This window comes from Perna viridis, chromosome 2 (assembly GCF_037379345.1).
Source record: "Perna viridis isolate PV_CMFRI_1.1 ecotype Kerala chromosome 2, ASM3737934v1, whole genome shotgun sequence".
Lineage (NCBI taxonomy): Eukaryota > Metazoa > Mollusca > Bivalvia > Mytilida > Mytilidae > Perna > Perna viridis.
In genome coordinates this window covers 45,903,863-45,928,836 of record NC_142446.1, presented here as the reverse complement: position 1 = coordinate 45,928,836, position 24,974 = coordinate 45,903,863, and the positions used below count along the sequence as shown (strand labels likewise).

Below are 24,974 nucleotides of genomic sequence, written 5' to 3'. Positions count from 1 at the left end.
GAATTATTGCCCTTGAAAGGGGAAAAATGACTTTCTTTTTTTTCAATTTTTCAGCCAAAAACTTGAAAAATATGATAGATAGAGGGAAACTCAATTACTGAAATGATCCTTATGATAAGTCCTCCCAAAGTCTTCTTGAGTCTAAATAGTTGGACAACTTCTTGTTAAATTCTTGCCCTTGAAAGGCAAAATTCAACCAGGCGAGCAATTCAGGCTCCTGGGAGCCTCTTGTTTTCTTGTGCAATGTGCACGCGGATACTTTTTATTTAGAATGTTGATAGAAAAGAGTAATCAGAAAAACCAAGATTCTAGCGGAAATCAAAAGAATGTAATCCAGGGACAAAGACCAGATTCGGAAAACAGACAATCACAACAAAGAACATAAAGTAACTAAACTAATACATACAAAGTAACAAACGTGAAAGAGCATTTCGGTCTCCACTAAAAACTGGGAGCATGGACTACGTGCCCCGGTAGGGTTAGCTCTGGCATAGAAAAGAACAAATAGAGGCATTTTCAGACTTTTGACAAATAATAATCATTTTCGAGGACCTAAAACATTCATAACATCATCAAAAACAGTTGAGTATAATCAAACACTATCATTGTGTTACGCTTTACTTCAGAAATTTAAAAGTTACCTCTTCCTAAACTTCCGAAACATATTTACAGAATGAAGTAAAATTTTTGTGATGAAAGTTGATGTATACATAGACAATGACTATTTATTGATCCACTGCTAATTTCACGAACTGCTTTATTAAACAATATCTTCCCGTTTATTTTGTCGACTTCACAAAATATATATATATTTAACGATCATTTAAAGTTCTGATACAAATTAATGGGATGAGAGTTGTGAACTCTTTAACACGGTACATTCATATATTTTGGTAACTTGCGCACATTAACACTGTTTCTGTTTTCATTAAAGTGAAGCGAAGTTTCGTTTGTTGTTTTTGTTTCTAACTTTGTTTTTTTTGGGGGGAGGGTTTGTTTGTTTGTTTGTTTTTTGTTTTTTGGTTTTTTTTTTTTTAATTTGTTTGTTTGTTTGTTTTTTTTTTTTGTTTGTTTTTTTTGTTGTTTTGTTTTATTTTGGTTTTTATTATTATTATTTTTTTTTTTTTGGGGGGGGGGGTTCGCGATCGTGTTTATTTGTTTTTTTTATTATTATTTTGGTTTAACTTTTATTTTACATTCCTAGAGTATGAGACTTTAGAATCGAGAAAAGGTACCCGTGCAGGTCCGGGTGATATAAGAATAGGCCTGCAGCAGCGCTAAGCTTGTCGTAAAAGGCGACTAAAAAGTGCTCAGAACCCTAGCCGGGGGCTAAGGCACTCTGCCTACAGAGCAACTGGGATGTGTGCCCCAGGTGGTGGAATGGGGTACCCCTGATGTGTTAAATGCTGGGGTTGTCAGGCTATAATACGGAAAACCTGACTGCAAACCATAGTGGTGCACCGTGTTGGGAAAGATGCCACGTTCCTCGCACGTTAAAGAACCCTACTGTGGTATTCTCCCGGAGTAGGAACCATAGGGCTCCGCCACAGGAGGCCAAATTGCCCGACCCTACCCACCTCTCCCTATTCCCAGTGGCAATCAAAATTTGTCGACCCTATTATCCTTGTGTCCCATCCCTTCTTCATTTCATCATCATTTCATGTTCATTTTATCATCAATTTCATGTTCATCGTCTGAATATAGCTGAAATATTGTTGCTCGGACGTTAAACCCCAACAAACAATCGAGAAAAAGGGAAAGATTGTATCGGGCCTTAAAATATATCTGGTTTTTTATATATATTTACACAAAACACTTATAACAAAGAGCATTTTATTTTTCTAAATATTAAATACTTTTTGTTACATAAAGTCACTAACAATACATTTATATTCAGTATCATAGCCTTATTTACTTCGTCTGTCGAAACATAAAAATACAATTCATTGTAGTACTTAAATTAGTCATAAACAACAAAGACACCGTAGAAAACCATTAACAGACTAAATTTCATTCCCAAGATTTCAACTTTCCAAACATTTTATAATGAATTAAAATGCTTTGTTTACATGTAGTAAACCACAAAATCAAAGTCTTTGTAATAGTTGGTTCCATTAGTTAGTTCAAACTTGTGCATGCATTTTATACATAATTTGACATTACATTAACAGAAAACACATAAATTGAAGTTCTTGCTTTTATAAATTCTAAAGACTCGTTGTTCTCACGATAGAATCGTGTTTTCTGTGTGATGCTTTTTTGATTGGTGTCACTTGTTGCAAAAGTGATGACCTTTAAATTTAAATTGCTAGCATTTCGTTTACTAATAATTTGAACATAAACAATTTTAATGTAGTATTGTTTTTGATGCGTCACTTTTTATACATTTTGCTAGATTCTCTTCCCAAGTTATCAGTTATGAGAAGTTACTCCTTGAAACAAGTTTACAGCATATTGAAATTTGCAATAAATATGATTTGATATTTTTGTATTTAGTGATTTCACATAACATTTTTCGTAATACTTGGCATTAACAATTAAATAATAGCAACTTATCCTTACATTATATCACTGAAAACAAATGCAATACAAATGAACATTACAACGTTACTCTACTAATTGAAAATATTAAAATACACATACACGTTTAAATCGAATAAAAAGAATCAACATCAAACAAAAACAAATTAAAGAGCACTTAAACGTATTCAAAAATGGCTATCAAAACTTCACAACTCAATGTTAAACGCGGAAAGGGAGATATAAAAATTCTTGGCATACAAAAATTATTGAGAGCTACACAGATAAAGACAGTAGATATGCTAATCAGCCTACATCTAATCAACAATACAGGACAAACGACAGTTTACAATTACATGTAGCATCTCTCTAACATTAAATATCAACTTAACAAGTACTAAATACAACAATTTAATTATAAAGGCGAAACATGAATTTACATACTTTTCTATTCGTTTTTGGTTAGTCGAGATTGGTTTTGCGTATTTTTTTCATTGAATAACATGGTAAATGTCTGGTTAAGCCTAAAATTTTGCAAGTGCCTTAAAAATACGATCACAAATTGTTTTTTCTGATGATAATCTCGCGTATATGACGACGGAATCTAAAACATAAAACAATATTAAGTGTCAGTCTCTGTAAGAATCAGGCAGTCGGTGAAACAATGTATGAAAAACCTATCATTTTGATAGTGTAATTTGACTATTTACACCATCAGAAATCAAGAAAAATAGACAAGATTGTCCATATCATGCTGGACCTTGATTTATAATTTTATTGAAATGCACTGAAAATGAACATTTCAAGGGCAGATAACTCTTATCAAAAACCTCTATGTTCTTAGATTATATCGAAAAGTTTCTGCACAAAGCCAGTGACGCAGAGAACAAATAATTATCTTTTAAAATTTAGAAAGTATCCTTGAGTTATATTATATTGTCAGATCAGTGAGGATTTGACATGCATGTTTCTGATTTTTCCCATTTTGCCTGATTCATAAAAACACTTACACTTAAATACACAGGTCTCAAAACAATACAATGTTTCCTGAGTATTCTCTGAGATTCCAAAAGATATAACAAAAAAAACTGCTTAAATCCATGTCATTTAACAATTTAATGACTTTAAGGGGCAAAAATAGATGGTCGCCTTTGATTCAGCCAACGTCATGTTGCTTATTTAAGTATGACTTTGGTTAAAAGACGTTGAGAATCTCAGCTCACTTTTAAATTATGCAATAGAAATACCATATTTACATTGCTTTGAATAAAAAAAAATAAATTCCCATCTACAATTTTATGATGAAAATGGGTTATATTAACAAGTCTCTGTTGATAAACTATCACAGTTGGCCATTATCTCCCAGTATTCTCTACTCTGGAACTGGAATCCCATCAATAGTAAGCAACTGGCTCACTGTAGCAGTGTTTCCGCCATTTTGTAAGGATATCCTAGCTTTGTGTGCTCCTACACAGAAATCAACAGTGATATCGCTGGTGTCATCATCAGGAAAATTATTCTGAAAGGAAAAGGAACGGAAAAAATGCATCATTGTATACCTAAACACAAAATAGTTAATACTTTGGTTTAAACAAGGTATGTTTTTCCCAGTTTGTCTATTGTACTTTTCAAATTTAAAACATACCTCAGCTATTTGATATTTAATCTTTTGGATGGAACCAATTTAACCAAGAAAAATATATTTCTTTTTGAGCGGTTTTTGGTATCTTTTATAAAATTGAACTGCTTTAATTTGGTACGAAAATCAAACTCATTAGCTTGTGCAAATATTCTACTTAATGTTCGACAGTTGTGTTTTTGCTTCGCTATGCGCCTTCGAAAAAAACTAACTTTATACACTTATATGCTCTTAGATTTGATTTACCCGTCTATATTCGATGTTCTATGAAAAAAAATGACAGTCCGTCCACATAGGGTAAGTTTTGTCATGTGACCCCGACGTTTCACGAACCCACTCTTCCAATCATGTACAGTGCGGTGAGTTCAGTATTAAACTTTTTTTCGTGGAAAAATACCGAAAAAAATACAAATATCTATTTCTACATAAACGTGTGAAGTGAGGAATAAAATAGAAGATTTGCATTGTATTGCAGTATTTCGAGATCCCGGAAGTAAACAATAAAATGCAGGTCGGTCTTCGGAAATTCTGGTAAGGAAAATGAAACTAGAGACTTATAATACCTGTAGCTCGAGAACTTTTTGGTTGATTTTATCAAAAGTTAGGATTACTTTACGAAAGCTTTCTTTCGTTTTTCTTATATTTTTATCTAATTTTTTTATAAGAATAATGTATTACTCATTATGATGTTTCAATCTGATTTTTTGTGTGCTTGTGTTGTCAAAATATTCCGTCAAAGTTGAATTTTAACTTTGGTATGCAGCTAAGGTGTAAGTATGGTGAAGGACTCCATTTGGTATAAACTTCCTACTACACAGGAAAGACGTGTTATTCATATGTTAAGAAAGCATATTAAAACATATTAATAGAGCTAAACAATTATCCATTAAAATTAAATGCATTAACGTTAAGAATCTATGATACATATAAACATTTGGAGAAAACTGTTGTGCTGAATATTATGATTTCCTGCTTCTGAATAAAAGTATTACGATATATAACGACTCCGTTGTAAATCTTTATGAGGTTATGAATTATTTATGATGTCGCCAGTAAAACCTTGATATTGTTTCAGACTTCTCATCTCTTGTATTTTTTTTTCAGTCATGACATATGGATTTTTCTTAGTAACAGGTTCTATTCAGTGGAACTTTTGTAATGCAGACGATATTCATTTAAAAGAGTTTGTCAATAGAAGCATTTTTAAAGGTAGTAAGAAAAAATCGTTAAAACTTTTAATGCATAGGTATAGAACAAAAACAGGAAAATTCAAATACACTTTTAATTCGGAATCGATAGATTTATTGTATATATACTTCTTGTCTAGTGTAATATGAAACCTATACATGGCGTCATGGAAATTCCCAAGTATGAAATGACTTTGAGTCAATGTAACCTTTCAAGATGGCTTCTGGCTTCGATAAATTTAAACTTTAAATAGATGCAAAGTATAAAATTAATATCATTGGTAAAAAAAGGAGTATTGTACGGGTGCATATATGGAAAACTACATCAACTTTCAGACAAAAAAAATAATGGGGAGATTTTTTTACAATAACGAGTATTCGCTTTTTTAAATAAAGTGTATGGAATATTTTTGGTTGTTTTTACTGTAAAGAATATTATTATTTTCCTTTTCTGTTGATGATGTTGTTATTTTTTATTTAATTATTTATTTTTATTCATGGAAAGACATTTGCCTGTCAAAGTAAGATTTATGCGTATAATAAAAATGGTATCATATTTGGTAAAGAGATGATATCAAATGAATAGACCCCTGAAACTGCCTTAAAGGAAGATTATCAGATAAAATAGTTTCAAGTCGTATATCATCAAGTTTAGTTATGAACATACCATGCAGTCAGTTTCTTCTCCGTTGATAAATACATCAAATGTGTCTTTATCTGAAAGATAATGCAAAAATGTAAACTATGCATTGGATGAAACTTGATATTAATAGTGTAATCAATTAAAGCTATTTTATGAAAGCCGAAGAAAACCTAGATTTAACGAGCTTGTTCTGGTGTTAATGGCACGAGTTATTATATTTCGGTCATTCACGATAACCAATTATTTATTCCTACTCATCTTATAGATTTTCCCTTAAATTTATGGCTATTGCAACATAAATTTAAAATTGTGATCGGCGTATTCGCGTTGTGACGTAGTCCAAGAGTGAAATTACTAAGTTTTATTTCGGTTTGAATTATCAAACTTTAATTACACAGGGAACATTCAATAAATCACTGCTATATATAATAATGATAATAATAAAAATAATAATAATGTGTAATGTCGGGGTGAAAGAATGGGAGCAGAACAGTCTCCTAAGTTAACGAATTACCATACCTCTTCTGTAAAAAATACATAAATAACATGAATGTCTTTAATGGTATGTATAATGTTATAAGATACAGTTACTTTTTAGAAGGATTTGTGTTGACTTAATTACATGTATAAAAATTTCCACATGTAGGATTTGGAATTAAAAAAAAACATTTCAATTAGAGTTTGTAACCATTGACAAAATCTAATTAGGTTCCAATGCTAAAATGATTTCATCGGAGAAGGAAATACAGCTGATTTTCTGATGTTAAAAATATATTGAAAATAATACTTATTCATTACAATGACAAAATATTCAAAGGAATGTGGTTGGCACTTGTGCTGTGAAAATCTAAGAAAGGATGATAGCTCAGATACTAGTACATATCTTTATTGTGCACTGATAAAGTTTGTCATTTCTGAAAGAGACCTAACGCATGTCGATCGCACGTGAAATGTCAGTTTCTGTAAGAATCAAGCAGTGAGTGAAAAATAGTACTTTGACGTGTTTACAACTGTCCCCCTTTAAAATCTGGCCATTGTGAGGAAAAAAATATATTTAAGCACGGCTAAAAATCCGTTCAAAAAGGGAGTCCCTTGTTATAACGGAAATAAATAAACTGAATATAAAATTACACAAATGTTAAAAAAAGGACTACTAGCAGTTAACTGACATGCCAGCTCCAGACAAGTTTAAACCTACAAAAAGTTATTTCCCCATCATATGGAAAATCAATTCGAATTCATCCCTTGCGGGGTTGAGAAACACTGAGCATCAAAAGTCATATAATAAGAACTCAACCCATGTCATGCTAAAAACTTCTTTTAAATATAGTATTTTAATTTCTATGTAAAGACCCTGTAAGCGAATCATTTTTAATACCAAAAATTGCTATTCATAACGATTTGGCCCCGTTCAGGTCCGGGAGTCGAAAGAATGGGCCTGCAGCAGCGCTAAGCTTGTCGTAAAAGGCGACTAAATAGTGCTCACAACACTAGTCGGGGGGCAAGGCGCTCTGCCCACAGAGCAACTGGGTTGTGTGCCCCAGGTGATGGAATGGGGTACCCCTGGCGTGCTACATGTGGGGTTGTGAGGCTATAATACGGAAAACCTGACCGCAAACCATAGTGGTGCACCGTGTTGGGAAAGATGCCACGTTCTTCGCACGTTAAAGAACCCTGCTGTGGTATTCGATAGGAGTAGGAACCTTTGCTCTCCACCACAAGAGGCTAAATTGCACGACCCTACCCATCCTTTCCTTTTATCTTGTGGCAATCAAAATTTGTTGACCCTATCATCCTTGTGTCCTATCCCATTTATCATTTCATGTTCATTTTATCATCCATTTCATGTTCATCGTCTGAATAGAGCTAAAATATTGCTGCTCGGACGTTAAACCCCAACAAACAAACAAGCAAACATAACGATTTAACAGTAAAATCATAATTATATTCCTTACGAATGAGCCTATTCAAAGGTTTAGTTAATTTATTGGTTGAGTTTCGTGCTTTCCGTGCTTTGTGTAGAGTATTACCGTAAACAAAGGGTAAGAGAAACCCGAACGTGATAATCTGGAGACAGTTCAACTTATATGCATGCTCCTGTTTTTTTTTTTCAATTACGCGATTCTTACGAAAACGTATACCTAAAGCAAACTGTAGGTTTATAAATGTATATAGTTAAGTTCTACTGCATAATTTGCCTTATAAACAATAAACGCATTTCTAAAGGTTAAATGTATTCACTTGTTTCGTTTCTACATTGATTCTACATCGGAATTATGCCCTGGTTGATAAAGGCTCTTGAAAATTGATTTTATACAATGTAATATGTAACCATATGAATGTGGACTTGATGTATTATCACACACGTGTTCTTCTAGACCAGAAATAGATATCGTTCTGTTACTAACACCTGTTTTCATTGGTTAGTATTGTAAATTGATCATTTTTAACTACAAAAACATTCCTTGATTTAGCTCTTTAATTGTATATTTTAGCCACGTTTTTAAACAACACAAATAGTTGACAGATTCCGAATAAGCGAAATGTATAGTTTTGACGTCATATTAGGTTTACCTATTGAAGACCTGATCAATTTAAATATTAAACAAGAAATATTTTAACTCTGTACCCAGAGTTAATGAGCAGCGCAACCAAAAACTACTTATATCAAAATGTGCATATCTTCCAAGAAGTCTATAATATAAAACTTTTTTATGTTTTGTTTTTGTTTTTGTTTTTGGGTATTGTTTTTTTTTTTTTTTTTTTTTTTGCTGTAAACACGTATATAAATTTATTTTTTACTGATTGCAATTTATGTTATTAAATAGATCTTCGTTTACAATTTATTTATTTAAATAGATATTCGTTCTTTTTCTGATTTTATGTACAGCTAGCCTCAATAACCACAATATAGACTGTTATGGTGAGCTATGTTTTATACCCCCAAGAATCACCATGTTGTCCAAACATCTTAAATGTAGATCTCCTTCTGAAACGCTCAAGGAAATTATATATATATATATATATATATTAAGTAGGATTAATATCATATATATATATATGTGTGTGTATGGAGGAAAATTATTATACTATGCCTGAATATCTCGTAAGCGTGAATTCTACTAAACCGATGGAATTAAAAGTATTTTTTACAAAGCCCTAATAGATAGAAAAGAAAAATTAATATTAATCCACAGAATTAAACACGCATGATGCATTGAACTTTGTTGTCACACCGTACTTGAAGTCTCACCTAGAATAGGCCTGCAGCAGCGCTAAGCTTGTCGTAAAAGGCGACTAAATAGTGCTCAGAACCTTAGCCGGGGGCTAGGGCGCTCTGCCCACAGAGCAACTGGGTTGTGTGCCCCAGGTGGTGGAATGGGGTACCCCTGGTGTGTTACATGCTGGGGTTGTCAGGCAATAATACGGAAAACCTGACCGCAAACCATAGTGGTACACCGTGTTGGGAAAGATGCCACGTTCTTCGCACGTTAAAGAACCCTACTGTGGTATTCTCCCGGAGTAGGAACCATAGGGCTCCGCCACAGGAGGCTAAATTGCCCGACCCTAACCGTATCTCCCAATTTCCAGTGGCAATCAAAATTTGTCGACCATATTGTCCTTGTGTGCCATCCCTTTTTCATTTCATCATCATTTCATGTTCATTTTATCATCAATTTCATGTTCATCGTCTGAATAGAGCTGAAATATTGCTGCTCGGACGTTAAACCCCAACAAACAAACAAACAAACAAACCCACCTCTCCCTATTTCCAGTGGCAATCAAAATTCTCGACCCCATTGTCCTTGTGTCCCATCCCTTTTACATTTCATCATCATTTCATGTTCATTTTATCACCAATTTCATGTTCATCGTCTTAATATAGCTGAAATACTGCTGCTCAGACGTTAAACCCCAACAAACAAACATACAAAAAACATTTTACAAGGAAAAGCATTAGATGTACTCAGTTTAAATGTTCACTAAGGATGAAAAATTCTGCCGTGAAATAAATGCATAGCATATCGAAATTTGCAATATTTGTAATTGGTATTTTTGTATTGGTTTGAAATATTATTCATTTCAGGCTACCCAGTTTCAACATTGACAACCAAAACAATAATGTGAAATCAAGCCTCTTGAAATTCTCGGACATTATTTAAATCAACGTCGTTTGACAATCGGATGACGTCGTGTAATATCATTGACTTTTTCCCGACTTTGCAAGATTCTTGCAATTTCTGAGAGGTCTTGCTGCAGCGTCTAGAGTGAATTTCGAACGGCTGACCTGTTCAAAACATGATGTGTTCCCTGCTTTTTAGTAATGTCCGTATAATATCCGGAAGCATAAACTTCTGCGTGTGATTAAGTTATTTCTATGCAATAACGAAGTAACGAATTTGTTAAATTCTCAGCATGTCAACTACTTAAGCGCACTCATACAGATTTAATTGAATGAAACTTGAACGCACAAGGAAACCTGTAAAATATATCGTGTGAATGAACCATTTAGATATCCTTTCATGCAAAAACCGAAATAATCATGAATGCTTTAATTAGGAAAACTGCACTAAAATAGAGTAATTCAGACGAAAATCACTTTATTTGGTATCCGTATCAGATGATTTGTAACTAAAATCCGTTTCATTTGTTTCTGAAAATAGCTTCTTTTGCTTTTATTGTTTTCTTTAAAACTTGTAATGTCGTCAGCAATATTTATCTGAAATACATCAATGCTTTTTTTCACCGTGTTCCATTAATATATCAATACTGTTTTCTATGGTTCAATAATGCTATGAATACAAGAAACGTGTTTTTTATCAATTCAATATCACATCGGAATTCTAGCTTATTGGACATTAGTGATTACCTTTCAGAAATGTGGTTTTAGTCATTGATTTCTTTTATAAAGACAGAATATTAAGTCTAGATGAAAATATAACCTGCAATTAAATTGAATTTTGAATAACCTTGTTTGTTCCCTTACTATTTTTCCAAAGTTTTAAGAAAAGAGGTTGGATATGTTCTTAAAGTCACAAAGTTTGGGTTTTGATGTCAATGTTCATTTGTGATCAATCTCACTTGTTGTTAATTACGTGTATTACACGTTTTTTTTTCTCTAAACCTAGAACCTCGAATCTTTCGTCTTCCATGCTTTCGGTTTTCATTATGATGTCCTCTTGTTTCTAAGAAGATATCCTTGATATGGCGAAAAGGCTCAGTTCAACAAGATTGTAAAATTGTGTATCTGTCTGTATGTTTATCAAATTAAAACGATGTAAAAAACATCTATACTTGATACTTGCACTACTGTTGTTTACTTTATTAGAGGGATATATTCGTTTAGACCGGATTCCGGCAATGTTATTTGCAGAAAATTTTGGCAACCACACTAAAGATATATTGAAATAATTTTGTGTTAAATGAAGGGTATTATAATAACGAACTGATAAAATGATTAATTAACCCTGATAAAAAAATACAATAGGCATTTATGGTTGGAATATTAAAGTAACAGTCTACTGTATATAAAAAATCAGACAGGAGGTGATTCATGCATGTTAAAAACCCATCAAATTCACTTTTGGTTCTTGTTCAGAATCAGTGACAGAACTCATAACCAGTCATAGTATTTGATTTTGGTGTTGCGCCTTTGAAATGAAATCTATATAGATTGTACATGAGATTAGCTCTTTGCAAGCGTTATCGTTCTTGATTTTGTTCGATTTTGTTGATTTTAGTGTGAGCTAAATGAATGATCTTCTCGTAAGTACCGGTCTGAATATGGAAAGAAATAATTGTAACGTAATGATATAGCATTGTTTGTTCGGTGGGTTTTTTTTTCACCATGAATCACTTTAATATGGACTGTGTGTGAATTTTATACGGACTGGTACTTAAGTTGTCGAAGTATATTGACAAAATTTCGTGTAGAGAAAAACGAATGAATCGAGTGTTTTCCCCAAATTCGGAAGAACTCGCACATTTGGCTCCATTTTTTGCACAGATGTTTCAATATTTTGTGTAGATGAATTGCAAAAAAATGTCTTGTTTGGAAAGTTGTACACATCATGCTAGATATTATGCAATATCCATACTGATGTGAATTCATTTTCAGGGCTGAATTTAAGCGAAACCGATCTTAACTTCATATAATCTGAGGCGCCTTCAATTGAGCTAAATGTGAGTTCTTCAGTCCTAACTTAACTATTTTAAGCTGTTTTTTTTTAAATCTGAGGATAGGAAATAACCAAACATTTTTAAAATTTCGGCAAAAAATACCGAGGGGTCAGCTCCACCATTTTATTGGAGGAGGGGAGTTAGTGTAAACTGTTTTACTCGATTGAGTAAATATATAGTATTTAAAAAATTGGTAAATAAAACATCAATTAGAGTAGGCTATGGGATTGTTTTGATCAAAAACATCATTTTTATTCGTATGGGGGATTCTAATTTGAAGTTAACCATTTCAAATGTTCTGAAGACTTTTTCCTTACAGAATACAATGCTATATGGTTCCTCGTCCAGCAAGAAGGTCCATATCTTTGTTGCAGGCTCGTATTCCGGTTCCATGTATCCAGGGGCTTCTGGAATATCAACTGGATTTGCCATTGGATTCATTTCTTCAATTTCTGTCAACCCATTCTGTCGCGCTTGTTCCTCTCGTCTTTGTCGTCTGTAGAAAGAAATCGATATATAGATTAGAACAGTTCAGACTTAGATATTTGAGTTTAATGTGCAAAATTACAAAGTTTCAAAACATTTATGTATTCAATTAACTTATGATACATTTGGTTTGTATGCAGTGACAATAACTAAATACACTACCTGTATTTGGGTAATTATATATACGGACAATGGAACCAGGGTTCGAACATTCTCAAACGAATATAATTCAAGGATAACGACTTTACAATGAAATCGGACACACACAACAAAGAACATGAAATAACCAAAAACATCACACAACGCAAAACTAGACGAGCAACTTGGACTATTACTTAAAACATGAAGCTTAGATGGGAACAATAAAGTGAATTACAAACTACTACCTTGTTAAAGTCTAATGATTTCTCTTGAAAGTTACATGAAACTATAGGAAAAACAACATATGGGAATTCAATGAAAGTTATTAATTATTCTTTAGAATATGCTGACACATTTCCACTAATTGTATAAGGTAATTTTGTATGCATGTTGTATGTGTTCGTCTGGGTATTTCCAGCAAAAAAAGTCATGTAAGGAAAACATGTAAGAAGAAAAAAAATTAAAGAAATCTATTGATCTTTCATGTGATATACTGAAATACTTTAAAGACAAACATCTTAATCAGTCACACATGAATCATAAAATATTATGAAAAATATGATAATAGGTGAACGTGCATGACAAAAAAAATAATTGTCAAGTTTAAAAGACAATCATAATTTTTTTTTCTTGTGTTGGAACGAAAAGTTGAATACTGTACATTGAAGCTATTCATTTATAGACAGTAAGCTTTTAAGTATAGCACTGTCTTAAAATCAGGCAGAAGCTTACGGTTATTAATTCAGGCATTTCTTAATCCCAAAAATCTTTTGATTGGTGATCCTTCAGTAAGCCTCATAGAAACTGGTCTCGACAATAAAAGTGCAAATAGAAGTTGGTCACTTGAGATATTATCACTTCAAGTATGGTTGAATTCTATTATATGTTTGTTTGTTGGGGTTTAACGTCCGAGCAGCAATATTTCAGCTATATTCAGACGATGAACATGAAATTGATGATAAAATGAACATGAAATGATGATGAAATGAAAAAGGGATGGGACACAAGGACAATAGGGTCGACAAATTTTGATTGCCACTGGAAATAGGGAGTGGTGGGTAGGGTCGGGCAATTTAGACTCCTGTGGCGGAGCCCTATGGTTCCTACTCCGGAAGAATACCACAGTAGGATTCTTTAACGTGCGAGAAACGTGGCATCTGTCCCAACACGGTGCACCACTATGGTTTGCGGTCAGGTTTTCCGTATTATAGCCTGACAACCCCAGCATGTAGCACGCCAGGGGTACCCCATTTCACCAACTGGGGCACACTTCCCAGTTGCTCTGTGGGCAGAGCGCCCTAACCCCCGGCTAAGGTTCTGGGGCGAATTCTATTATAGAAAAGTAAAGGAAAATTTCCCGCAAAAATTTTTTTACAGTATGACAAATCAAGAATTATTTCACGATATACAACAGATCCGAGGAAATGAAAACAGAAAGAGTTAGGGTTGTTTTAATATGTAACAAATGTGTTTGAACAGATTATCTTGAGATATGCAGAATTACTCCTTGTCTGGTTTTTGGACAGAGCCATACTTAATTCTCTTTAGCTGTTTTGTAAGACGCAAGAAACCAGGTGCAAAAATGTCTATCATATCAATAAAATATTGCAAATATCAGTATGCTTTAAATGTGTTACACGAAGTAAATTCTTAACAGCAGTATTAGAACTAAATGATTAGGAAGTTGAATATCAAAACAAATTATGATTAGGAAGCCATTAGACCAAAAATATTGAAATAGGAACCCACATCAAGCGCCGATAAGTTCAATTGGTATAGGTAAAAAAGCCACATTATTGTAACTTTATGTTTAAAACCAGGAATGAAGCCTCAGTATTGTGAGGTTTTCGAATTTTCTGCTACGGCAAATTTTATCTAATAATATATGATCTTCAATTCATGGTCAGACAAGTCTGACTACATGGTTGGTCATGGTGGCATCGATTCAGTGGTTTCTAAATCAAAGATGGGTCCTTATACAATGATGTAAAGCAGAAACATTGGATAAATTTTACAATCACTGTGGCATTTATAAAGTGATTAAAAAACGCTGTCATACGGAATTTCCTATATACAAAACAGACTTGCTGCAAATGTTGTAACTGATGCCATGATGTTGAAATGGTATTATAAAACCCTTTGTACAAAGCTGAGTGTCTTGGTTATTTATTTGAATAGGTAAGAATGTGGCAATAAACATAATTATTGTAACCACTTTCTGTAAACAACATTTATTAAGCTAAATGTTTTGATTGGCGGTACTCATTTGAAGCTTGCAACCCTTCTCGTCAACAGATTCAAGGAAAAATTGTTCATTTCATTTTGGTAAATTTAGTTATAATTTCCTTAAAATGCACTGAAAATGAACATTTCAAGGGCAAAAAACTCTGTCCAAAACCTCATTTTTGAATCAATCTATTGAAAAATGTCTGATCAAATCCAGTGATGAAAGGATCAAATAATGGTCTTTACAAATTGAGAAAGCATCCTTGAGTGGAATTATATTGTTAGATCGGTGGGTTTTTGACATGATTCCCATTTTGCCTGATTCATACAAAAGCTTTAACTTAATTAATCATAATGTACATGCAGCATCAAATGAAAAAGATTTAAATAATCTACATTAGTCGATTTTTTTTTCTGTTACCCAGTTTGGTGAGGTTTTTGGTTATTGCTTTATTTTGACCGTTCGTCCGTTCGTGTCACATATATCTGAATTAGATAAGTGGACAAACTTTTGTTCTTTTTAGAGTAAATTGATTCAAAATATTATGAAAATTGTTCTACTGCTGATCTAACACTTGTACTGATTTTGGGACAATTACACAGATAAACATTGTACCTTTTTCATTAAAAAATAATGCATTATCTATTCATTGAGTGTGGCTTTCATTTAAAATAATGCTCTCTTATCATTGAGAATTTCCATCATTTCATTTAATACTTCATAAACAATCATGTTTAGATTAGAAAAGGTTTCCTGTAAAGCATTCATCTATCACTACTCCCACTCAATCTTTTAAATGTCAAACGTTGAACTATCATCATTCTCAATAGAACTGTATGGATTTCAAATTATAAATTTTAACAGATGCTGTTATATTATGCATGTAATCTGTAAAGCAATAATTGTTTTAATATGACTCGATGGCACAGGTCACTCGTTACAGGTTAACCGTTAGAGTCTTTGCCACATTTTACACACATATATCAATAATATATATATGCTACAATGGGTGGCTTTTATGTAAAGATATGCAATTATAAACTTAATTCGAGAGGTTACTCCTTGAAACACGTGTACAGCATATCGAAATTTACATGACTACGCTTTATCACACCCCTACTAAGAATTTTCACTTATATTCATTGCAGGGCCTCTCAGGGAGTTGATGAGTTTGCGGGTATGGGGGAGGATTTACTGATAAGATATACGGATTATTGGAAACAAATTCTATTTTTACGCTTGTAGGACATCTGATATACTTTCTTTGTCCTACACATTTTACGGTTAACGTGAAATATAATTTGAATTAATCTTCTAAACTAATTAATAGCCATTTACTAAATGTTATTATTTCATGCTGACTTTGCCTTTTTCTCAGTTTGACAACTTTTAAGAGAGAAATTTTCTGTTCACGTAGGTTTGAACTTTTTTTTTTGATAAAACAATTATGAGATGTTTTAGGGAATAAAAGTATCTTTAACATGAGCCTAAATTTTTGGGGTCGTAAACTTTAATGATATTATTTCTTGGTAACTTTTTATGTGACCATGATTAAGATAGTGTCTTGAAAAAGGTGGTTCTTCCGTTAGTAAATATGGCGTAGATCATATACAAGAAGAATTTCTGTCATATTTCAAAATCATACAGATGTATTTTCAATTGTTTTAAATTATGTAAAACTAACGTTTAATTTTTTATTAACTTGACATGAAAAATTGAATGGTATAATTACAAACAAAAACAATGAACAAGGAGGAAATCCTCATACCATAGAGCAGGCTGCAGCTGGCTACACAACATCATTATGCACAGGTACAGCAAAACATTTCCCCTATATACTCACGCAACAAAAAAATAAACTAAAGGTGAAAAAGAAACAAGACATACAGAGACCAGAAACTCCTTGCAATGGGGTTAATGAACTTGGACGTGATCACAACCCTCCCCCTTTAACAATATATAATTAAACACACCTAAAAATCAGTTCAAAAAGGTCTGAGTCCAATTTTACAACGGAAATAAAAGAAACTGAATATAAATTACGCAAATGTTTAAACTAAGGACTAGTAGCAGTTAACTGACATACCAGCTCCAGACCAGTTTAAACCTACAAATAGTTATGCCCCATCGTATGTAAAATGAATCCCAATTCTTCCCATGCGGGATTGAATCACGGTATATCGTAAGTCATACAATAAGTGCACAACCTAAAGCCCCGTGCAGGTCCGGATGTTGAAAGAATAGGCCTGCGGCAGCGCTTAGCTTGTCGTAAAAAGGCAACTAAATAGTGCTCAGAAACCTAGCCGGGAGCTAGGCGCTCTGCCCACAGAGCAACTGCGATGTGTGCCCCAGATGGTGGAATTGGGTACCCCTGGCATGTTACATGCTGGAGGTGTCAGGCTATAATACGGAAAACCTGACCGCAAACCATAGTGGTGCACCCTGTTGTGGTATTCGATAGAAGTAGGAACCTTTGCGCTCCGCCACAGGAGGCTAAATTGCCCGACCTTGCCAACCCCCCCTTTTTCTAGTGGCAATCAAAGTTTGTCGACCCTATTGTGCTTGTGTCCCATCCTTTTTTTTTCATTTCACGTTCATTGTCTGAATATAGCTGAAATATTGCTGCTCGGACGTGAAACCCCAACAAACAAAAACAAACAATTGTTTGCATGACATTTATCGACAGAACGGTACCCATGAGTTTAGTTATAGAAAGTATTTACAATAGTAGTGTTTTTAGAAAGTCGATTTCGAACATTGAGTCTTGAGAATAGCTTATTTATACCAACTTGTAAGAAATTTTATATTCAAGTTTTTTTTGTTAATAATTTGCGAAATAGTGAAAAATTCCTACATAATCGATATAAAATTTGAAAGGAATGCCTTAATTAAGGCTAATTTTTTTCCGAAATCAAGTTTGGTAACCTATGTTTATAAATTGAAATTATAATGTATTTTCATTTAAGGTCATCTTCGAGAAAAAAACTAGGGAAATCTATATACTAAAAACATAAGGTATGATCTAGTGATAAGATTATGACTACGACGTGTCCTAAGATCTTAACTTAAGATATATTTTTTTCAAAGTAAGGATAAGTTGCAAATTCGACTGTTTTAACTTTTTACCAACTTATACGATATAACCAACTTTTGAGCAATTTGCGCGAAGCAGTTAAGGAAGTTGATTGGTTTTTTTTTTTTTTTTTTAGTTTTTTTTTTTTATTATTTGTTTGAATCAGGACTAACCAACGTTAATGACATCACATTTTCCAAAATAGGTATACAAAATATGTTAGTATGTTAACCAAAGAAACAACAAATCAGGAGGCTTATTACAAATCAAACTAAATTTTATCAAGATTATATACTGGCATGTATAAGAAACTTGAAACTTCAAGATATTTCCGTATTTAATAATAAATTTATGAAATGAAATATATTTGATAATGAACAGTTGGTCATACCACTAACCAGTTGTTACACTATTTTAATGCACATGTAGTTGTAGCTACAAATTATTTTGATTGCTTCAACAAAATTTCATGCCGTCTTTGAAAAACTCCATTAAAGGTGTTCTTAGACGATCATAAGTTTATCTTAATATCGTCCTCAGATATACATGATAAAAGTTTGGTCTTAAATTAAATTCGATGTTGGCTTCTCCCTATGAAATATGAATTAGATTGTTTTTGTAAATATATACCATTTTCAGCTATGGTGATATTAAGAAGTATTTGTTATCAGGAAATTGCCTTTTTGGTTTTACTGAATATCTAATTCGATATTGGAGTATTCCCACAAGATGCTGTCTGCGTTCATTAATTAACTTTAATTTCAGACTGTCAGTCAGTACATTTGTGTTCGTATAAGAGTTTAAACGAAACTTTGTTCTGTCGGTATGTAATATCGTTGTATTCCCAAAGCTCAGTTTTGTGTTAAGAGTAATGTTAGTTTATGGTTTGCAGAAAACATAATATGATTGAACTTATTGTCGCTTCATTCTCTTATCAAGTATCAAGTGATAAATAGCTATCCAAGGTGAATAGCCTGTCCTGAAAAGATATTTCCGGAATTAAGAACACGATCTGATGCAAAGTTCAATAAAATAACAAATCGCTACGTGATTTGCTTAAATAATGTAACTTTACCGGAGATCGGGAAGACATTAACTTCTGGCCTAGAAAATTGTCGTTTAAATTGTCTTTTATGCAGATGCACATCAAAGCCTGTATGTAATAATTATAGTTTCGAAATTTGCTTCCTAAATTCAGAGTACGTTTTGGATTTTTTTCCACTTGATATGCAATATCAGTAAAATACTATATATCAAAATTTTATCATTTTAGATACCTTTGTCAAGGGCAATTGTTTTTTATTAATTTGGATTTACACGTTTTGCAACTGGTATTTAATGTAAATCATTTTCTTTTTGTGTTGTTGTTGTTGTTGTCGCAGTTTACGCTTTGATATGTCGCATTTTTTTTTTTCAAAAATTCTAACATTTCACTATAAGTTGATATTCAAGTAACAAAACAGTGCTATAGTTTGATCAAAACTTTAAAAGTTTGGTAAATGGATAGTAAATCATTGCACCGCAAATAAAGAATATCAAAATTTTGCTAAATGTTTTATTTTTAACTGAAAGATTATTTTTCTTCCTATGCCCATTAAATCGACAATTATATACATAATGTCTGAAGTGAAATAAACAACAATTGATGTGTCCATTTTATATAACCAACAATAGACAGAACACAACATGAGTTAATATGATTTCAGAGATCTTGCAATGTTTAAAGTCATATGACTTTTTAGCCCAAAGAAAAAATAAAACAACTCAAAATATTTCTAAACGGCGTGATTTTAAAATCAGAGTAATATTTTCTGGATTGCACTGAAATTATTAATTTATTATTTTCGCATCGCTAAACAATATCATTATTACAGAAAATGTAGGATAAAACACACATGATTCAGTTCATCTCTTTCGTCTTGATAGATTTTTCAACGACAGCAAATCTCGTGTTTTTAACTTAATAGATACAATGTTTCAACATTTTTGTTTTTTAAGCTTTGCATAGGGAAATATTGATAAGATATTCTTATCTATTTTGCAACTAGTAACAATAAAATATTTGACATCCCTAAAATCATTACTTGAAGAAAGCTTCACTGCAGTCACAGTTGAATGTAAATGTAAACATCTTTTGAGGCCGGTGTTTACTCTTTTCTATTTCGAAGAATTTTATTGAAAGATTCCAAAGGAATTGAAAGCAAGGAATCAATAATTTTAGTTGTTTCATGCAGTCTGATTATCACAGTCTCAATTCAATATAATCCTGCCATTGTGATCGATGCATTGTGAAGTGGGAGTCATTTGCCCGAATATTGATTAAATTGAGTGTTATAAAAATTTTCTTATATAGAGTGCATATTCTCTAGTGATGACTTTAATATATGCTATAGAATTTCCAGGAAGATTCATTAACATTTTATGATAATTCAAAAAGACTATTATTTTTATAGATGTAATAATGAAATTCTGTTGACAGAGAGGCGGCAAAGGTAATACGATATGGAATAAAACAATGTCACATTATGAGTAATATCAAGTTGTTACAAAGCTGATACCTAGTCTTTCACATCTACTTTAACACAACAATAAAAAACGTAATGAAATAACCTTCTGTAGTTTTTATTTATTTTTTTTTAATTCTTTTTTTTCTCAAATTGTGTTTTAAATGGTTCAAATTACACTTCCCATTGTCACAATATCTACACGGAATCGTTGTAATTATACAGATTCCAAAAAGGAGATAGAGACTGAACAAAATACCCTGTCTTACATAAAGTAGTATGCATGATAAATATTGCTTAAAACATGGAAAACGGTCACATAGTAAGAGACTTTATGTAGTTCTAATAAAAAATAATAACAAAAACCTTTTGTTTGAATGCAAAATTTAAAAATGATATTAGTAAGACACACCTACTTCTAAATTCATTCACTATAACAGTTTCTTTACTCTGTTTTTAGATAGAAATTAATTAATACCCTACCGGTGCACCTGGTCCATGCTCCCAGTTTTTAGTGAGGTCCGAGTTGCTCATTTGCTTTTGTTACTTTGTAAGTATGATTTTTGTTACTTTATGTTCTTTGTTGCGTATGTCTGTTTTCCGTGTCTGGTCTTTGTCCCTGGATTACATTCTTTTGATTACCGCTATAACCTTGGTTTCCTTGATTACTCTTTTATTATATCGAGGTGTAGATGAAATGTTTATTTTTACAAGCGTTACACAGTCAAAATATTATTAATACTAACCAGTCTTCATTTCAATTCAACTTTGTATCTTTGTGATGCACGGCAGTAAACATTTAGTTAAATTTGCTGAAAATTCTTTTTTTTCTCCCATGCCGATATTGTCAATTGCGTAGATAATGTATTAGCAATAGTTAATTATACTGATCTGATCTGTATTATACATGTTTGCAACATAGTTTTCTAGAGTATGCATTTAAATCTGTTGTATAATTATGTACTCATATAGGCAGTATTGCTTCTGAAAGGAAGCATTATTATTTGTATTCATTTTGCATTTATTTATTGGTAATTTCTTTCAGAGCAATTATTTCATTATCTTATGAATTCAATTTAATGGAGTCATGAGGACTTAAATGGAATTTTCTTGCAATCAACAGATTTTATACAATAAAATCATTGTTGTGATTACGAATGATTATTTTTGTATACACTTAACTTATCTCTGAAGAAAATGTTTATTTTCTTTTAATTTTAATTTAGTTTTTAATACTTAATATGAGCACAGCGTTATCATTTTATTTGAAAAGGAAGAAAATGAAGTATATGGATAATAAAATTAAATAATAAGGGGTTTATCATTTAAAGTTCCAGTCCATATAAAATGCAGACACTACTAATGGTAGGGTTATTCATGGGGTAGAAAAAAACACCAAACAAATGATGTTTTGGTCTACACACGCTATATTTTATGAGACAACAGTATTTTCTGTATTGAAATCTGTACTTTTAAGAAAAATACTGCTAAACCTGCCACTAAAATCAACCAAATCAAACCAAATCAAGAACGATAACTCTTGCAAAGTACTTATTTCATGTACAAATGATATAATTTTTATCTCGAAAGCGCAAATAAAAAACTAAGGCTTGTAATGTGGTCTATAGACGTTTCTGAGCAAGAAATAAAAGTGAATGTGGTGGGTTTTTGTTATATACATGAATCACTTCCTCTCTGATATTTTATGAAGACTGTTTCTTAAATATAACCTCTGTACACTATTTTTGTGATAATTATAAAGTAAGTAATTTTAAAAGACATTATTTCCATGTGGCTATACCAGTTTCACCTGAATTATATATAAAGAAAGGGGTTTGACATGGAAGAATTAGGCAACCTTTTATAACTATTATTCTGAAAGGAACATTCCAGGACTTAATTTGCTGCTGTAGGATTACACTTGAGAAGCATTGTTTTGTACATTTTTTTAAATCAGACTATGGCAGCAATATTACAAATATGAATCTATTTTATTTTGTTTTAATTCATAAAACAGGGGTGTTGGAATCAATAATATACACCATTTATTTTCTTTGATAATATCAAATAAGCAAAATCGTCCTTTACTTTCTTATTTACCAAACCGTTATCAAGGTACTGGAATGTTGTTTTAAGAAAAGACAATTGAAGTGTATTTTTAACAAACATCATATTCTAATGAACTAGTGGATCTTTGTTCTAAGAAGTATGGAACAAAAAATTTGTTTTGTGCTCACACAATAAACAAAATATGTTAGGTATAAAAATGATAGTTAGTACACATCATTACGATTTACACTTTTTTAGCATTACATCTGGACATGCTGTTTGATAATTTAAAACATTATCTCGCTACCTTTTTCGTGGCATTTTTCTTATTTTGTATTTCTTTATTTTTATCATATTTTTTTTTTAAATTCAATTGTTTGCTTGCTTGTTAGATTTTGTGTCTGGAGGACTTTTAACGTAAAGAAAGGTCATGAAACTTAGATTTAAAAACAAACTATAATCATGAAGTTATGAAACATAATGGTAAAAATATTCCCCTTCAACTGTTGACCTTTTGTCCCTCTTACATCAACGAAGTTGTAACAAATTGTAAATTGAATGGGCCCTGGAATAGTGGTATCTTAGATAAACAATATCAGATGGTGAATTCATATATTTGCTTTATTGACTTTTCCCTTGTTATTATACATGACATAATGTCCTGTTATTAAAATGCTTCTAATCAATAGCGGTATCGGACAGTAAGTAAATAAAGGCTTGATCTCGGTACCATCGACGTGTAAATTATATTTTTAGAAAACTGAAATATTTGAAGTTGACATAAAGGTGAGTTTTTTATAATCGCACATCCTGACTTTAAATGGTCAAGCAGTTTCTGACGACCCGTTTTTTGTTTTTGTTTTAAATACAGGAAATGCCTTACCGTATTAGTTTCTTCCTTTTATTTTCCTCCTTTTTTCGCATTTCTGCCTTTCTCATTTGAGAGATACGGAAGGCTGTTAATAGGCTAGACATCTTTATTGCACTAAATTCCTTATTTTCGAAATTGCAAGCCAAAGTAGAAAACAATCCAGGTAGAACGGGAAATAGTTAATATTTCAAAGCTATTGATTCTCAGTTTGGAAATAAGTGATCAAGATAATGATGAATCCCGCAGCGAGATGGGAAAAAATCAGCAATCATCATTAAAACCGCAACAATTTAAAAGGCTTGTAGGAAAATCAATTGAATTTTTATTTCGATTCGAGGAATTGAAACAATACCATCTAAAACCCGATAAGCCAACGTTATGATATTTCATAAAATATTAATGTGTTAAAACTTACTGTTTCTTCGCTCTTGCTTTCAAAGCTTTTTCTATACTTCTCTGCTTAGCATTCCGACATGCAGTTAAGATGACGGACATGATGAAATTTAATACGTCGTTTAACTTGAAGGCAATTCCTGATATATAGATCTATCCTGCTCTGGTAAACGTGTCACTAAGCAACGCTAGAATCAGCCATTACAGGTGGATCGATTTTCCTCTTAAAGTAAATTTTATGAACAATGAGTTAAAATTTTACATTGGTTTTGATATACCGGTGTATGAACAGGACTTCAACATGTGACTTGAATGAAACAAATGATATTTCATAGACTTAAATTAATACCTAGTTCTTTTACCGATGTCAGATCGAAGAGAAAAACCTTTAGGAATATTGTTTGATTTTTCAGGAGTGTAAAAATCGTGTTCTTTCGAAAAGCTGGTTTTAAAAGGTGTAAAATTATCTGTAATCAGATTTTGAAAAAAAAATCAAATGAAACTAATTTTGTTATTATTGATAATTTAAGTATCCTATGGAAAAATATAAACTCAGTGTTGAATTAAAAAAAAATATCGACCGTCTATGGATCTTGGTAAAACTAAGGTAACAATAAATTAAGAGTCAAGAAAAGGTAAAACATGAATTATTGATTTTGATCGTATTTCTAACGGGTGCATTACCTTGCATATTCACGTGACTGTTTTCTGAACCTTAATAACCCGCCAACTCTATAATTATTGAAGCTGAAAGGACTGATTGCTGAGTCGTTAATGGTTATATTGAAATATTCATATGTCACTATAAATTGTGCTTAGTGCAAGAAATTTTGCTAGACACAACTGTCTACCAGTTGACGAAATATTGGGGTTATAATCCAGACAACAATAATTATAATCTAATGGTTTAACTTACTCATGTATGCCGAAGTTACCAAGGTTAAAAGTTAGTAAGCGCACCCACTTTTTGCGTAACAACATCATGCATCATCGGTGACTTTGTTGAAATTTACAAAAGCAAGAAAAACGCAAGGCTTCACCTTTATCATACCCAAGCTATG

The 24,974-nt window shown here is 32.2% G+C and overlaps 1 protein-coding gene across 2 annotated transcripts; it reads right to left on the bottom strand.

Moving 5' to 3' along the window:
- Nucleotides 1-1,816: 1,816 nt before the first annotated feature.
- Nucleotides 1,817-24,137, bottom strand: LOC148625362 (fas apoptotic inhibitory molecule 1-like). 2 transcript variants are annotated; one of them, XM_088568841.1, is made up of 4 exons: nt 23,936-24,137; nt 12,487-12,665; nt 6,014-6,063; nt 1,817-4,039 (listed from the first exon to the last, which is right to left on the bottom strand). In XM_088568841.1, the coding sequence occupies exons 1-4, from the start codon at nt 24,013-24,015 to the stop codon at nt 3,893-3,895; spliced, it is 456 nt and encodes a 151-aa protein (XP_088424967.1). In that variant the 5' UTR covers nt 24,016-24,137; the 3' UTR covers nt 1,817-3,892. The 2 variants fall into 2 exon arrangements, with proteins under 2 accessions (XP_088424967.1, XP_088424966.1); XM_088568840.1 differs by lacking the exon at nt 23,936-24,137 and adding an exon at nt 23,533-23,767.
- Between the last annotated feature and the right edge of the window lie 837 nt (nt 24,138-24,974).